The sequence below is a fragment of the Mycotypha africana genome, assembly GCF_025528875.1.
Source record: "Mycotypha africana strain NRRL 2978 chromosome Unknown BDF20scaffold_3, whole genome shotgun sequence".
Taxonomy (NCBI): Eukaryota; Fungi; Mucoromycota; class Mucoromycetes; order Mucorales; family Mycotyphaceae; genus Mycotypha; species Mycotypha africana.
The window spans coordinates 357138-372116 of NW_026515727.1; the positions used below are offsets into that span (position 1 = coordinate 357138).

General features: G+C 37.0%; 7 protein-coding genes across 7 annotated transcripts; 3 read left to right on the plus strand and 4 right to left on the minus strand.

Annotated features, from left to right (window-relative positions):
- Positions 1-78: 78 nt before the first annotated feature.
- Positions 79-3533, minus strand: BDF20DRAFT_857701 (uncharacterized protein). The gene is made up of 11 exons (XM_053080367.1): positions 3107-3533; positions 2944-3046; positions 2688-2842; positions 2494-2606; positions 2274-2425; positions 2090-2194; positions 1787-2016; positions 1293-1704; positions 1006-1215; positions 772-911; positions 79-694 (listed from the first exon to the last, which is right to left on the minus strand). The coding sequence occupies exons 1-11, from the start codon at positions 3380-3382 to the stop codon at positions 383-385; spliced, it is 2208 nt and encodes a 735-aa protein (XP_052937849.1). The 5' UTR covers positions 3383-3533; the 3' UTR covers positions 79-382.
- Positions 3534-4083: 550 nt separating this feature from the next.
- BDF20DRAFT_857705 (uncharacterized protein) lies at positions 4084-4454 on the minus strand (the record flags this gene model as incomplete). Its single annotated transcript, XM_053080368.1, has 2 exons — positions 4084-4307; positions 4364-4454. Coding segments are annotated over 2 exons (315 nt in total), but the record flags the coding sequence as incomplete, so codon positions are not given.
- Positions 4455-6449: 1995 nt separating this feature from the next.
- Positions 6450-7165, plus strand: BDF20DRAFT_933961 (uncharacterized protein). The gene has a single exon (XM_053084750.1). It carries the CDS (start codon positions 6612-6614, stop codon positions 6861-6863), a length of 252 nt encoding a protein of 83 aa, XP_052937851.1. The 5' UTR covers positions 6450-6611; the 3' UTR covers positions 6864-7165.
- BDF20DRAFT_933965 (uncharacterized protein) lies at positions 6603-7438 on the plus strand. Its single transcript, XM_053084751.1, has one exon. It carries the CDS (start codon positions 7034-7036, stop codon positions 7322-7324), a length of 291 nt encoding a protein of 96 aa, XP_052937852.1. The 5' UTR covers positions 6603-7033; the 3' UTR covers positions 7325-7438.
- Positions 7439-8166: 728 nt separating this feature from the next.
- Positions 8167-10240, plus strand: BDF20DRAFT_833591 (uncharacterized protein; the record flags this gene model as incomplete). The annotated part of the gene is made up of 4 exons (XM_053078659.1): positions 8167-8381; positions 8463-8609; positions 8681-8753; positions 8816-10240. The coding sequence occupies 4 exons, from the start codon at positions 8167-8169 to the stop codon at positions 10238-10240; spliced, it is 1860 nt and encodes a 619-aa protein (XP_052937853.1).
- Positions 10241-11117: 877 nt separating this feature from the next.
- On the minus strand, positions 11118-12941 carry BDF20DRAFT_999134 (uncharacterized protein; the record flags this gene model as incomplete). The annotated part of the gene is made up of 5 exons (XM_053085479.1): positions 12534-12941; positions 12363-12460; positions 12174-12278; positions 11555-12085; positions 11118-11426 (listed from the first exon to the last, which is right to left on the minus strand). Exons 1-5 carry the CDS (start codon positions 12796-12798, stop codon positions 11118-11120), a joined length of 1308 nt encoding a protein of 435 aa, XP_052937854.1. The 5' UTR covers positions 12799-12941.
- Positions 12942-12970: 29 nt separating this feature from the next.
- On the minus strand, positions 12971-13738 carry BDF20DRAFT_857715 (uncharacterized protein; the record flags this gene model as incomplete). Its single annotated transcript, XM_053080369.1, has 3 exons — positions 13279-13738; positions 13137-13154; positions 12971-13059 (listed from the first exon to the last, which is right to left on the minus strand). The coding sequence occupies exons 1-3, from the start codon at positions 13683-13685 to the stop codon at positions 12972-12974; spliced, it is 513 nt and encodes a 170-aa protein (XP_052937855.1). The 5' UTR covers positions 13686-13738.
- Between the last annotated feature and the right edge of the window lie 1241 nt (positions 13739-14979).

Here is a 14979-nt window from a genome sequence, read left to right on the forward strand (position 1 = left end):
TCTGAAAAAAAACAAAAAAAAAAACTTTACATTCTACAACAATTTTAAAGATCTGATTGGTTGAAATCAATGATGATTGTGGAGTCCAAGATACAAGAGAAGGTACGCTGCATGTTTTATCTTGACGATATTGCAACCAAGCTTTAAAAAAGATTAATATAGTTATATTTTTATTTCATTTTGAAAGAAAAGGTATCTTTGATCCAAAGGCGAAATTATTAGCCTTCAGTCTTTGTACAGGTTATTAAAAGGGTTGTAGATTCATACAAGTGTTATCCCGTGAACAAGTCTAAGCTGTCAATCTACTTTTGCTTGGTTATTTACATTAGCAAGCAGGTAGGTATGCTCTACACACTGGACATTCTAGTTTAATTCTCATCCACTACAATATGGAGAAGCAAACGGCAGTTTTAGCTGTTGGCTCTACTTTACGAGTTTCAAGAGATATGTCATTTACCTTCTCTAAGCATTCTGTATGGAACATATGGTGACAAGGTGTCACCATATAATGTGTTCGTGCTAATACATTTAAGCTTGAATGTCCGTTTTGGCTAAAATCAATGGGGAGCATACAAATAGCACAATCTTTGGAAGAGGGTGTTTCATTTGAGGATGAGCCACCTCCCACTCCTTGTTCAGCTTCTTCATCATCAGTCGTCAGTATCGGATGGTAATCATAAGTATGAGGCATATACTAATAGGCAGAATGTATAGGTCAGTATTTTCTATACTTTGGGGAAGACCTCCGTATTGTCTTGATCTTCAACTTACTCTGGATGGCACAAAGAATCTGGGACCGAAAGTATCTTGAAGGAAGAGAATAAGCACTTGAATAGCAACGTACAAGACAAACGCCCATACCCAAGGTGTCGTTTCATGTGCAATTAGGTTATCTGAATAGCCGTAAAAATCTGTACACATCCCACCCCAAAATGATATTTGTTAATCACTTTTAAGAAAATAGGGTGGCCGACTCTTCTTTGTTGTCAAGATGTGTTCACTTACATAATGGCAAGCATAGTCGAGTTACGCTCATGACAATAATATAGCGATGGCTTAAAGGTCGACGACAACCTCGAATCACATTTCGGGCAATCTGTGGTATCCAAAAAGAATACAATATAAATCCAAGCGTACCAATAATGATGTTCTGAACGAAAGCGGAACGTGTTATGGATTGATAAAACAAAAATAATCCCAACAGCATCACAGCATCTATTAGAATGGGTTTCGAATGTTATATATAATACTTCTTAACCAAAGGATGAAAGGAAAATACAAGCTGCACTTACATAACCGATAATACAAATAGGTCGTTTCTCTTTGTGGGTTATCAGTATCTTCGGTGGTGGTAGTAGTCGTGGTCGTGTTTGTTGGTCTTTGCGGTTGAGTTCCTGGTAGACTGTTTCTGCTGTCGTCTTCATCACTGTCACTATTATAACCATTCTCTCGTTGTGCTGCTGTTCGAGGAGGTGTAGTAGGACGACTATTTGCTCTAACAGATTCAGGTCTCTGAATCCGCCATACGACCAACAAATACCGCATACCAAATATAGATACAAGAACAAAGGTGAAGAAGGCAGCCGTTGCGAATGGAATAAATACATTTTCAATAACCACACCTGTTGTTAAGTGCAACAAACATAAATAGCCGTCCATAATGGCTTGCATAGCAATCGTCCAATAAGAGACATTCGACACACTCTAAATAAATGAAATAAAAACTCCCTTTCCGTAAGTATATAAGCAGCAGTGAGTTAACACGAATACATAGCAAGCACTCTACCGAAGGTGTAGGTGTACATTCCATTTGATGAATGAGTGTGAATATTTGTATGACGGCAATGACACTCGCTACACCAGCATAAGTCACTGCTTTATTATAGTATGATTCTATCTTGATTCCTTTCTCTTTTTCACTTAATAGTAAAAGTTGGCAGTTTGGAGAATAGAGCTCTACGGAGAGCGAGGGCGCTGGTGGATGAATAATCGAAATACCTTGGGGATCCTCCAGTTCTAATTGTCGGGTGTCGTTTAAAGTTTTTTAGTGGCGCGTTCATCACTCACAATGATCTTTTAAAGTCCATACCATCCTCAAAATCTAATAAATCAGATTGATTATAAGTAGTAGGTAAGGGGGAGAGCTGGCCAAATAGCTGAAAAGTGCAGTTCATTGATAAATCGACAGACTGGTCTATACGATTGAGAATAAACATAACAGTTTTAATTAATTGACATAGCACAAAAGTTCTTGTGCTTTTACATGTATTTACCAGAATCGTCAACTGTTTGCCAATCCCAAATTCTGTTCGATTTTAATTCCTCTATCCGCTTTTCGATTTGTTCATTGATTACATTCCTCGCCATAACAAATGTTTCGTTGTTAGGTAGCATGTGAAGTAATTGTTTGAGTGGTAATGATTGACTACAAGGAAATGTAATTGTTCAGTGTTGTTTGATGAGTAAATTCGTACACTGCTGGTTTTCTTTTACCCTTCAGGTACAACAATCATAAAAATGGATCCATTATTTATAAACTGGACGCCACCAGCTAATAGCAATGTACCGTAATTGCTTTTTTCCGCATCTTTCATACGAATATAACCCTGATGAAAACAAAATGACGCACACTATAAATACTTTCTGCTCTTCTTCTTTTTCTTTTTCTCAAAAGATCCATTCTATACCTCCATATAATTCATTTCACTTTCTCTTGTTTTGCTCGTTTTGAAGTTGACACTGAATGATCCTGGACCTGCAAAGTCAAATGTCTTTCGAGCTTCATCTAATTCAGTCTTATTGAGGGTATCGGGTATGCTTAAGTTTCTATTCTCCCATTCGCCTGTTTGCGAAACAACAACACGTGTGTGTATAATGCATACGTTAGTAAATGTTTGAATATTGTCTGTTCCCGAGCATACAAAAAAGTGATTTGTCATGTACCTCTAAAAACACCTGTGATATTGTGATAATAAACTCCTTCTGGTTGTTGTCGAAGTGACCATAAGTCATGCTTCAGTGTGTCTTCTACAGTAGGAGGTATCGGCTACTCACACAGTTAGTCTTGTATCTATCAAAATCATTTTTATTGTTCTTTCTATTTTACATGGGTAACATTAACGCCAAAGGTCATGTTGTTCAATGAGTCGACTTCTTTTTGTAAATCTTCCATTAGTTCAGCTTTCGTCTGTTTTCCTGCTCTCATTGAACTTTCGTCTGTGAAATTGAAAAACAGCAATGAAAACAAGAAAAGCAGCATATAAAAACTGGAGCGATTTATTTGTTGCCGTTGCTGCTGTTGCTGTCCTGTTGCTTGTATTTGCTGTTGCTGTCGTGATGGTTGTGGTTGTGTGTCATCATTGTCTGTTAAATTAGTTTCCATTGAAAAAAGAGAGAAAGACAGTAGTCTTCAAAATACTCTTGTTTTCTTTTCGCATCAAGTAAGAGAGGTTCACAAAAAGGTGTACTTTTGGCCTTTCAACCGGAGTTCCGGAGTTTTTAAATTACCGCAGAGGACGGCTGCTTGAACGTCATATGGATCTGATAAGGCAGCTCTCAGAGTAAAAGTAGATCACGCTTATGGCCCATAAGAACATACTTATGCTATAGTAATGTATACATAATTTTGCTTCTTGAACTTTAGCGGTCTATTTGGAGCCAGACCGGTTTCTTTGAGCAAACCTATTAAATAGTAATGGATAAAACTGTAGCATGGACAATATGAAGCGTTCACGAGGAATAACATGATAGATTAACACATAACTGGCTGTCACAGCTTTAATACTCCATCCGTTTTTGAATAAATGCATATAATCAGACGATATCATACTACCATTTTATTATTGCAATTTGCCACAACAAAAAAACGAACAAGATTTACAGTGGACATTTCAGTGTGATTATGAATGGCCAAGTCTTCTTTTGTTTTCTTTTTGCGGCTGAACAAGATAGTAAAACCGTCCGACCTAACCATGTGTCGAAACATTACATCAGAACTCTCCTTCAAAGCGGTTAGACTATGCCACAAGCAAAAATAGGGGTGTGTTTACTATTAGGGATAATTTTGCTGAAGAAGTTCTTCTCTTAAAGCCAAACTTTTTGAAGTTGAAGACTTTGCAGAATTGTTCGAGTTGTGCTGTATAACCTTTGGCAACTTTTCCATTCGAGGGAACGAGAAGTAGAATGACCCTTTATATCACAACTGATGCACTTGATATCTCCAGTTGTTTGCTTCTTCTTTCTCTTTGCTTGCTTCTTTTCTTCCTTGATTGTAGCTGATTGCTTACGTTTCTTGCCGCTACTTCCAACTAAATTTTCGTTAAGCAAATATAAACTTGTCTTGCAGTGAGAGTATGATACTTACCATCATGCGCAGAAACTGCTTTGTAAAACTTGCATTCATGGTATGCCTTGTTGAAATGTCCGCGTGTTTTGCAATCCTTGCACTCGATGCTTACTAGTCATACGAAACATAAATTGAGGATTACCACTATAATCTATTTGTGGCAGCGCGATGATGTGTTACTTACGGAAGGACTCATCTTTGACTTTATTCTTATGGGCTTCTGCCACCGATTTGATTTTTTGCAAGGTTTTGGCTTTGTACATGGTGAGTAGTAGCTATCAGAATGAGGAAAGAAAGTATAGAAGAAGAAGATGGAAATCAAAGGAAAGATGTCAAACTTATTTTCTATAAATGCTTTTAATTTAACAACATCTATTTTTTATTACGATTGACAACAACGACCGTTATCTACGTGGTGGAATAACATGTCTGGGATCAGTTTAACGCGTAGATCAATTCATATGATCCATAAATAAAGTCTCGTAAACCACAACCCTGTATCTATTGCTGATAAGCGTGTCACACTAAAATACTCTGTACGTCTTGTAGTACTTTAACATAATGCCACTCTCAATTGAAAATGTCCACTGACCTTCAAAAAAATGTCTCCAATTATTTATTCAATGAATTGTCCAATAATATTATACCATTTCATCCTAAAGTAATTTAAAATTATCTAAAATAAAAATATATATTGTCTGATATAATTTGTATAAAGTGTAAAGTTGAAGCTAAAAGACCGTACTTCGCGCTGTTTTTTGCGGAGTTACATACTTTTATGCATTGGCTACGAATGATGTAAGCATAAATTCTCGTTTCTTTCGAGCAAAGTTTCTCCGCTTTTGACTCGAAGAGAAGTAACTCAAGGTGTCCTTGAGGTATTATATTAATGAACAAAAGGAATATGTTATTTCATTTGATATAAAAGCTATCCAATTGGAAAGGCTTATAAAGGGTGTGATAGCATAATAGGGAGGCGTAAGTAGTGTTGAATTCGACTATGATTCATGGTTGCTGGAGCCCGCTTTTCCTCTAAAACCATGAAAACACGAATTTTTGTGTGCCTGACAAAAAAGAAAGTTTCAAAAGCGGAGATAAAACAAAAAAAGTGTGGTACGTGCGACAAAATGTTACTTACAAGGAAAACTCAACAAAACAAGTGTTGTGTGTACCTGTAAAGTATATTCTAGAGTCCATCTACTCCCACTTTAATCAAAGATGTCTATAATGGCTACATGTTAAGGTTTTCTGAGGCGTTAAAACGGATAATAATCTGTTTAGCAAATGTGGCATTTTCTGCTTTCCAAAATTTGGAACATCCTTTAATTGAATTCTTTTTTTCCTTTTTAGAGATAGTTGAATTAACATTTATTATTTTTACTTCCATTATAAGTGTATAGCAAAAAAGTTCTAGAAGCATCCACCGAATTGCAGTCAGCATTATTCATCTGGATTTGAGGACGGGTTAATGTCAATAATGAGACTATCTCTGGCATGTACTGAACCTAATGAACCCTCGTGTTAAATATCTGTCAAACTCTGGTATACTGTCGATAGAAGAAAAAATAAATAAATAAATTGTAATGCACCTTTTGCTCATAATCTTATTCCTGATAAAAATGAAATACAAGATACATCTGCCAGCAGAAGCAGATGTATTGATTAAAAGTGTATAATAGGTGCAGGTAGATTGAAAAGGGGATTGCTTTTGTTCAAAAGTATGTCTAAAAGCGTGTCAAACTACAGATCAAAATACAGTGTTTTAACTGCTATTTCAGACTTTTCACAAATTTTATTAAACAATATTAAATCTTAATTTAGACAACTTTCAATTATTTTACGATGAAGCGGTATATTATTCTTGGACGATTTCGCTGATAATCAATTATCTAGTAACATCCAAGCAGCATTAAGGATGGCGTACAAGCTAGCCCTAAAAATGAGTCTTCATTAGTAAGGAAGTCACTAAGAAAGCTCTGATTGGCGTCACTTTGCAATAGGGTGAGCTCCAAAAAGCTTGACAACTTTTTCGTCAAATGACGACGTGTTATAAGACCAACCAGATGTTCGTCAGTGCCCTTTTTTTTAAACTTGGCCCAATGATAAAGACGTGTCTTTCCTTTCTCGCGTTTTTGTTGTCAAAGTTAAATTATAATGAAGAGGTTCTTTTAAACGAGAAAAAGATCCCTTCCAGCTAAAGACTCTGTTCTCAAGATTATTCTTTCACTTATATCATAGCATTGCTGATCTAAAGATAAACACAAGTATGCTTTTTAGAAATCTCATTCGATCTGATAGCTTCACTGTAGACTTTCTATTTAGTCGTAAGAAGAAACCAAAAGAAGACGCCATCATTGATCATCATGACTTGACGTTGGAAGACTTCTCTTATGAAGAGATCACGGCAAACTACAGACCCACATTTGTTGATCCTGGCCGAAAGACAGTATTTACAGCAGCAATCGGGTTAGAAACAAACAGACATGAGATACGGCGCTGCTCGACAAAAGAATATTAGCACATGACGGGTAGTACTCGTGTCAATGCAGAATTAGAAAAGAAAAAAGGCCGATTGTACGATAAAAGCGATAGTAAGCAATATATCGAGTAGTAAAACAGGCTCGCCTGAACAGTATAAGAGATATACTATTTACATACTACAACATTTAGAGATCCTGTTCTCATTCTATGGGCCTGGTATGGGTGAGACAAGATTCCGTCTGTATCAAGGGCAGCAAGCGTGCTGCAGATACGATGGTGAACATGCTTGTTGATGGAAGTGTCAAATACGACAAAGAATTACGGAAAAAAAGAAGGGAATTAGACACCGTGCGTGGCTGTAGTATCCTTGTTTGCAAAACCTGTAAGATACTATGGAACCGCGATGTCAACGCAGCAAAAAACATGATGGCCATCAGCATTTCGGTATGGAAAGACAAGGAACGTCCTACGGAGTTCAGCCGGAAGACAACTTCTTAGTCTTTTGATATTTATTATCGCCAGAACGAAACTGGCTTGATATTTACAGGTAAACGTCTCCATTTAAATGTAGTTCGATCTTCAAACTCTAACTCAATCGTCTCAAAATTTTGGTCATTTCGTCCAGTTATTTTTTAGCTTTGTCTAAAATGTGTGCTATTGCAGCTCCATCTCAAAAAAGAAAAAAAGAAAGCTTATTTCGTGCTTCCACCATGACGTGTTGAAAAAACAAATAAAAGATATGAGATCGTGTTTTGTAGTTTTACTGCGCTCGCGATGTACTACCCTTAAAGGCAATGAAAAAGACTCAATAAGAATAGCGGAGGAAGACGCCAAAAAGCAAGTTTCTGATATACCTGTCCTATACCGTTTTATTGTCAAAGTATTGTCTGCAGTAAACAATGAATAATGGACATGTCATAACTAATTTCTATAATAAATTGCAAACTCTTATAACTACATTGTTGAATAATAATAACTCCATTAACAAAAAAAAAAGAAATAGAGTGTTTTAGGAATGAAAGTTTTTTTTTTTTTTTTTTTTTTTTTTTTTTTTTTTTTTTTTCTTACTCATACTTTACTCAACAAACACAGAACAGAAAATTTTTTTGGCTGCCTTGAACCCGTGGTTCTAAAACTTTTGACTTTTTGGCCCTTTCAATAAAGATATTCAGTTTCCATATTTTTTCTTTCTTTTTTTTTTTTTTTTTTCGCTCATCTTCTATACGCAACTCAAATGTCTTATCCATCACCATTTGAGTTGTCGACTCCTTCTACTCCTACAAATCCCATACATACAAACCATATCCAACAAAATCAACAACAGCATCAATTATTATATAATGAACATTCACAGCCACAACAAAAAACAACACTTTGGTATGTTTTGCCATTCGGACGCACCGATCACATTCTTTCTGTCACTTTTTAACATTATTTTCATACAATGTAGGATGGGTGAATTAGAACAATGGCAAGATGAAGCTTATATCCAACAGCTTTGGTTCAACCTGGGTGAAAAAGTCATGGTTAAAGTGATTCGTGATAAAGTCACAGGGTATGAATTATATTCACATACGAAACACATACACACACACACACACACACACACATTATTGACGTATCAAATTCTGTTTAGAGCAAGTGCGGGTTATGCCTTTGTTGACTTTGGTAATGCCGCAGCAGCCAGAAGAGCCATGAACAACTATAATGGGGTATTGATGCCTAACTCACTCAAACCTTTCAAATTGAACTGGGCTTCGGGTGGTGGTTTGATTGACAGAAGGTAAATCAATTTTAGCTCTCAAGAAACAAAAAAGGGTAACAGTTGACTCAAACAAGATCCCTTGTAAATAGAGAGGATCGGCAACCGGAGTATTCTATTTTTGTTGGTGATTTGAGTTCTGAAATTACCGAGACTGATTTATTGGTAAAGTATTCGTAAGAATCCATGATATTTGAGAAATGAAACTGATGTTGTTTCTTTATTAGACCCTGTTTCAATCTCGTTATCCTTCCTGTAAATCAGCCAAAATAATGACTGACCCTAGAACAGGAATGACACGTGGTTACGGATTCGTACGGTTTTCGGATCAAATTGATCAACAAACAGCTTTGATTGAAATGCAGGGTTATTGTATTGGGTCTCGCGCAATTCGTGTTTCGGTAGCAACTCCTAAAAATTCACGTACCAATAATAGCAACGGTACGAATCAAAGCAATAACAACGCAAATCAACAACAGCTACTGTTACTGCAACAGCAACAACAACAATCGCAACGACATCAATTACAGCAATTGCAGTTACTTCGCGAATTACAGTTGCGCCAACAGCAACAACAACAACAACAACAGCAGCAGCAGCAGAATAATGGTCATTATACAAATATCTCCACTCCTTCCTCTGCATCTTTATTGACTTCACCTAATAAATCGCCTTTATTAATGTCATCACCCATGATAATGAATGTGAATAATAAGCAACCGTACTCCATCACGTCACCAACAATCCCCCAGATGTCGGATGCAGGCATGAATCTCACCAATACCACCGTCTTTGTTGGTGGATTGTCTGCACCTGTTACAGAACATGAATTGAGACAATATTTCCAACCTTTTGGTGAAATCATCTACGTTAAAATACCTCCCGGTAAAGGCTGTGGATTTGTTCAATACGTTTCTCGTCATTCTGCAGAATTAGCTATTCGACAAATGAACGGATATCAAATTGGCAATTCGCGCATCCGATTATCATGGGGTAGATCATCTCAACAACAGCCATCACCCACCTCTGCGACCACGAGTTCACCATTTATGCTTTCTCAAGCGCCTTCCTTCACTACAGCTATGCAACAACAGCAATTACAACGACAACATTCCTCACCTATTCCTATCGCTTCAATCAACACTGCTAATATTTATTCCTCACCTCCACCTCCCTCATTCATCTCTCCTTCGCCTTCTTCTTCCATCACTATTCTCTCGCCTCCTCCCATGATGTCCCCACCTATGACTACAGCTATAACAACAACGGCTGCTGGTGCTCCTGGTGGTAGTACTATCAGTAGTAGCAATCACATTGGACATTATCCACCCGTCATGTCTCACTATACTACGGCTACTGTGCCTACTGCTGCTCAGCATCATCATCCTATTCTTAACCATCCATCTGCTCTTCATATCCAACCTCTCCATCAAACGATGTCTTCTATGAATGATGGCTTGCACAATACTAAGGATTTTGGATTCTTGGATGAGATGGACTCAAACACAACGAACGACTTGTTAATGAACTCAGTTACGCGTTCGGTTCTTGGTGATGATGACCCACAAGACCATCATGGTAACAGTAGCAACAACAACAGTAGTGCTCATCAACATCACGACTGGAGATTGAAGCATATTTATGCCCAATAGTAATATAATATTATACATATCTATATATACTTTCCTGACCTTCCCTCTTTCGCTCTTTTTCCTTTTTTTCTAATTCCCTGGTTTTTTTTTATTTTTGTTTTTTTTTCTATTCTCTCTTAGTTTTTGCTATTTTTTCCCTTTTTCTTGTGTTATTCTAGTTTCCCCATGTTTTTATTTTTTTTTATTTTTGTTCACTATTTATATATACACATTATATAATCTTTTCTTTTATATCTACAGCAACAGCAACATCACTTTTGTGCCCTCCCCCCTCACCCCCCAAAAAAAACCAAAAAAAAAACCAAACAAAAAACACCTTTTCTCTTTTACCAATTTATTTCTTAATCTTTATATATACATATACTCATTATATCTTATATTATATAAACAAACTCTATTATACACGTACACAGAATACACTTATCGAAATCAAGCAGTCTTTCAATGCATTTGTATGTTTAAAACCGTAGAATCTTCTCCACTAAATGTAAACCTTAGCCTAAATACACAAATCTAAAGCCTTTTCAAAATTGGATGAGGTAGAGGATACAATCTAGCACCGACACCAGCCTATTTGCTATGGCTGTATAATAAGGAAATATTTGCATATAATCATTCAAAGTATTTTGACAGTATCAATAATTACAATTGGCAGCAATAAAGACCTTAGTTTTCATATGGAAGGATTGTATCTGCATGTATTTGAACATGTACCTATTTTTTATTCTATTTGGCGGATAATAATGTTTGCGTAGCTTTCTATTTCTGGTACAATTTCTTTTTGTAACCGTTTGATGAGCTAGTTCCTATTTGTTGCAAAAAAGATACACCACATTGTCAAGTGAGCTCAGGGGATTAGGTAGAATCTATTTTATCTTTATGCAGCAGTTTTGGTTTTCTTTGGCCTTCCTTCCCCTTCCGTGCGCTTCGAAGAGCAATTCACATTTATTGCCTGGATGTTTTGCAAGTAAGTATGAATTCTCCCAACCGCCTTCATGTCACCCATATGGGTCAAGTTCTTTCTTGATTTTTGCTTAGTTAAATAATTAGGGCGCGTTTCTTTCCAATAATTGATAATGTGGTTACGAATTCTCAAATATGTTTCGGGAGTTTTGTACCGCTTGCCTGAAAACCACTCAGCATTTGCCGTGCGTTCGTCATCTGTGATTGTATTCAAGGGAAGCTCCTGTTAAACAAACCAGTAAAGGAAAACCAACCAAAAGAAAGTAAATAAAAAAAAGGGGGGGTAAGGTAACCGATGAACGCGAGGGCAGTGGTATGAGGTACAGCAAATGACGTAAAATTAAATCTTACAGTTTCTCTATGGGTAGACATAGACGTTGACATAGGCGTTGAGTTGGCGGTAGTGGTAATGGTTGGGATGGCTTCTTCTTTGTCGGCTTCTTCAGTGTCATTCAACAATTCATTGATCGACATGAATGAATCTTGTGGCTCGACTGATGGGTACGGCTGATGACTGTTATTATCATGTTTTACAGTGTTGTTCATATAAGCTTCGTAAGGATAATAATATGGGCTCGTTAAAGAGGACATGCTCTGTAAATAAGTAGAAGGGTAAACATCAGGTAAACTGACAGACTGGGAAGTTATCATATACAATGGATAAACCGGGGTCGAAACAGTATTGAGCAGACTGGGAATTCTGAGAAAGTCTTGTTGTAGTGGTCTGCTCTCCTCAAGGATGCCTATGTGTGGTGTGGCATCTTGCAACTGTGCTAAAAACGAGGTGGGCGTAACAGTAGCCGTGTCTGTTTCAATATCAGACATGATGCTAACAGAGCATTCTCTTCCGGATGGCGGCCCTTCAACAGACTGTTTCTTTGGCTAGTGTACGGTAACAACATTAGCAGTTTGTCATAAACAAACAGTATACTTTGATTATAAACATAGTGCATGAGAAATGGAAGCTTACTCGTAAAAGCTTCTTTCTATGTTTCGCACGGTTTCTACACTGCTTGGCACTTCTCGTTCTTATGTAGTTTGCAGCTGCTTTCCATGAACCATGGCCGAATAGATGCTACGATGCAAAGAATCAAAAAATTGTCAACGTTTGTCTATGCATACGAGTCATCCCGCTTTGTTGTTGTTTCGTAAAGCATACTATTGCCTCTGTCAACCTATCATCCTCTTCTTTTGACCATCTTTGATAATGTTGAGCAACCATAACAGCATTCCTGACTGGAAGGGTATTCTTTACTACTAAAAGAGGTTAAATGTAGTCAACATCAGTTTTCGAGAGGATAAAGAAAGATGTTATTGATATTTGCGTTACTCATTTCTGTATCTTCATTAGAGTTACTGTTGCTGATATCCTCTTTAGAATTTTCGACGGCACTGTCAGAGGGGATAATATTGCTGTCTGCAGCAAAGGTTCTGTAGTTTGTGAGAGGTAACATGCTTTCAGCGCTGAAATCTGAAGCATTTAAGCATTGCCGTCTTTCTGGTGCCGTAACTGCAATTGCATTATTGTTCAAACGATAGCAATGCTTCTCATTAGCAATCATACGATCGATCACGTCATGCATTGAATCCTCCATTCTGTGTAAAATGCTTCTTTCAAATAAAGGGTTAAAAAAGTTGACTGTATTCAGAGGGAAATTAGGGAAATCAAAAAAGATAAAGCGCGTTTTAGCAAAGGCAATGATAAATTATTTGAATTAATACTACAAGACGCCAACTGTTGGACTGCCTTTATCATGTCAGATAATCCTTATCTGCTGGTCATATTTTGAAGAAATAGATTTCTGTAATTAGGTGCTCTCATTCTCTGTTTACAATCTATCAAGGACTCAAATAAGGTTAGTCGATCAAAAGCGTCAATACTTAGAATATAAGAGAGGCCTAATCAGTAATACTTTTATTTATGGAGAGAAAGACGATTGTATATGAACCTGTAACGTATAGAGAATTACTACATAACGGGTTTTCCCCTTAATTTCTGCTGCTACCTATATAAAACACTTTACTGACATGGTCCACTGAGGATGACGAACTTTCCTTGCAATTTTTGTTCACAGAAGGTTCTTGGCGCTGTACAGTCTGTTTTTATTGTATCGGGCGTGTAGTAAACGCACTCTTGAGGTGGAGCGTCTTCGCATTCAAAGTTAGGATCTTCTGTCTGGATTTGTTGGATTTTCTCAGCGGTAGGCTTCTCTTGACTACTTGAAAAGTCGCACGCGCTAGCAACAGAAGTATAATTGTCTCCAACAACGAAAACCATCTGAATACTATCCAGTAATAGATTTTGCGGAGAAGACGGTTGTTGCTGTTGTTGGCCAGACTGCTGTTGTTGGTCAGACTGCTGTTGTTGGCCAGACTGCTGTTGGTCGGGCGGCTGTTGTGCTTCAGTGAGGCAGGCAAACAGGACAACCGTCAGTACCATCAGCAAAAGATAAAGTCTTGTAATGAACTTGGTGTTACTCATGATACTTTTCTTTCAAATGAACTGAATTCTAGAATTAAAGAAAATAAAAATTTAGACAATACGTTTGAGGAAAAGAAACAAGACGAAGGAAATGTCTTAAATTCTTTGCTTTTATAACCAATATTAGCATTAACAGCAGCTTTCAATCAGCAATAAGTATACTGCATAATAACATACTGTTTATAGAAGAAAGAAATGGATGTACATACGCCTTATGCATTCTGCGGCTTCTATTTAGACCAATATTATTTACATCCAACATCATCATTTACTATTATTGTTTACATTGGATGTAAAGCCTTTATTTTAATCAAACTGAGTCCTAATGACACCAATAAAGTTGATTGCACAACTAACAGTGAACATATTCATTTTGTCAAAGTTGTAATAACTAATATTTATTTTTTTCGATTGACTGATTCGCATCGAAAAAGGAGTCAATCGCTGATGATACATATGTAAATGACTCCTATACTTGTGTTTTATAGAAGCATTATTACCCGAGTTACATCGTCCTTGCGATAATACAGTACCTTTCAATAATGGTTCAGAACCAATCGCATCGAGGCTTCTCTTCTTTACTTGGTTAGTATGCTTTCATACACAACAATTTATAGCGCAAAAGCAATTTGAGTGGAAAAAATGAACGCATTTGTAGACAGCATCCCTCGTTCGCCTGTAATTCAGGGATGCGGAGGACATTTGGAGTCGATCCTTTTACAATGATCTTCATAGAATAACTCCATATTTCTGCATCTCAAAGAGTCATCGTTCTTCAACAAACCCATCCAAATGGAGAAGAATGAAAAGAAAAAAAAGGGATAGCCTAAGATAATGCTATTGTTCGAAGCGTCATCATTAAAAACTTGAGACACGCCGTTACAACTTTGCTCCTGTCTTGGGAAATCAATTACCATCCACAATGGCATCTTTCTGATTAGCACGGCAAACATACTTTTTCAGCTGCCTTAGTATTAGGAAAACGCCAAAAAGATAATCTATCAAACCTTATTCTCTTCTTGCATCGCATTCAATAACCCGTAACACCCTAATGAAATCGTAATGACAATCTTCCTTATTGATCCCAAAACTTTAGACGGAAAGGAACGAAATACTGAACCCAAAACAAGCAATTCTAGAAGAGTATGTTGGTATCATGACCATTTTTTCTTTAACAACTCTTTGAATTGAATAAAGAAGGGTGTAACAGCTTGTATGTCTGGTTGCATGTTAATTTACTTCAATATGTGCCTTTAAGAAGATGAAGCATTAAGGTCAAGCCAAATGCAATTCA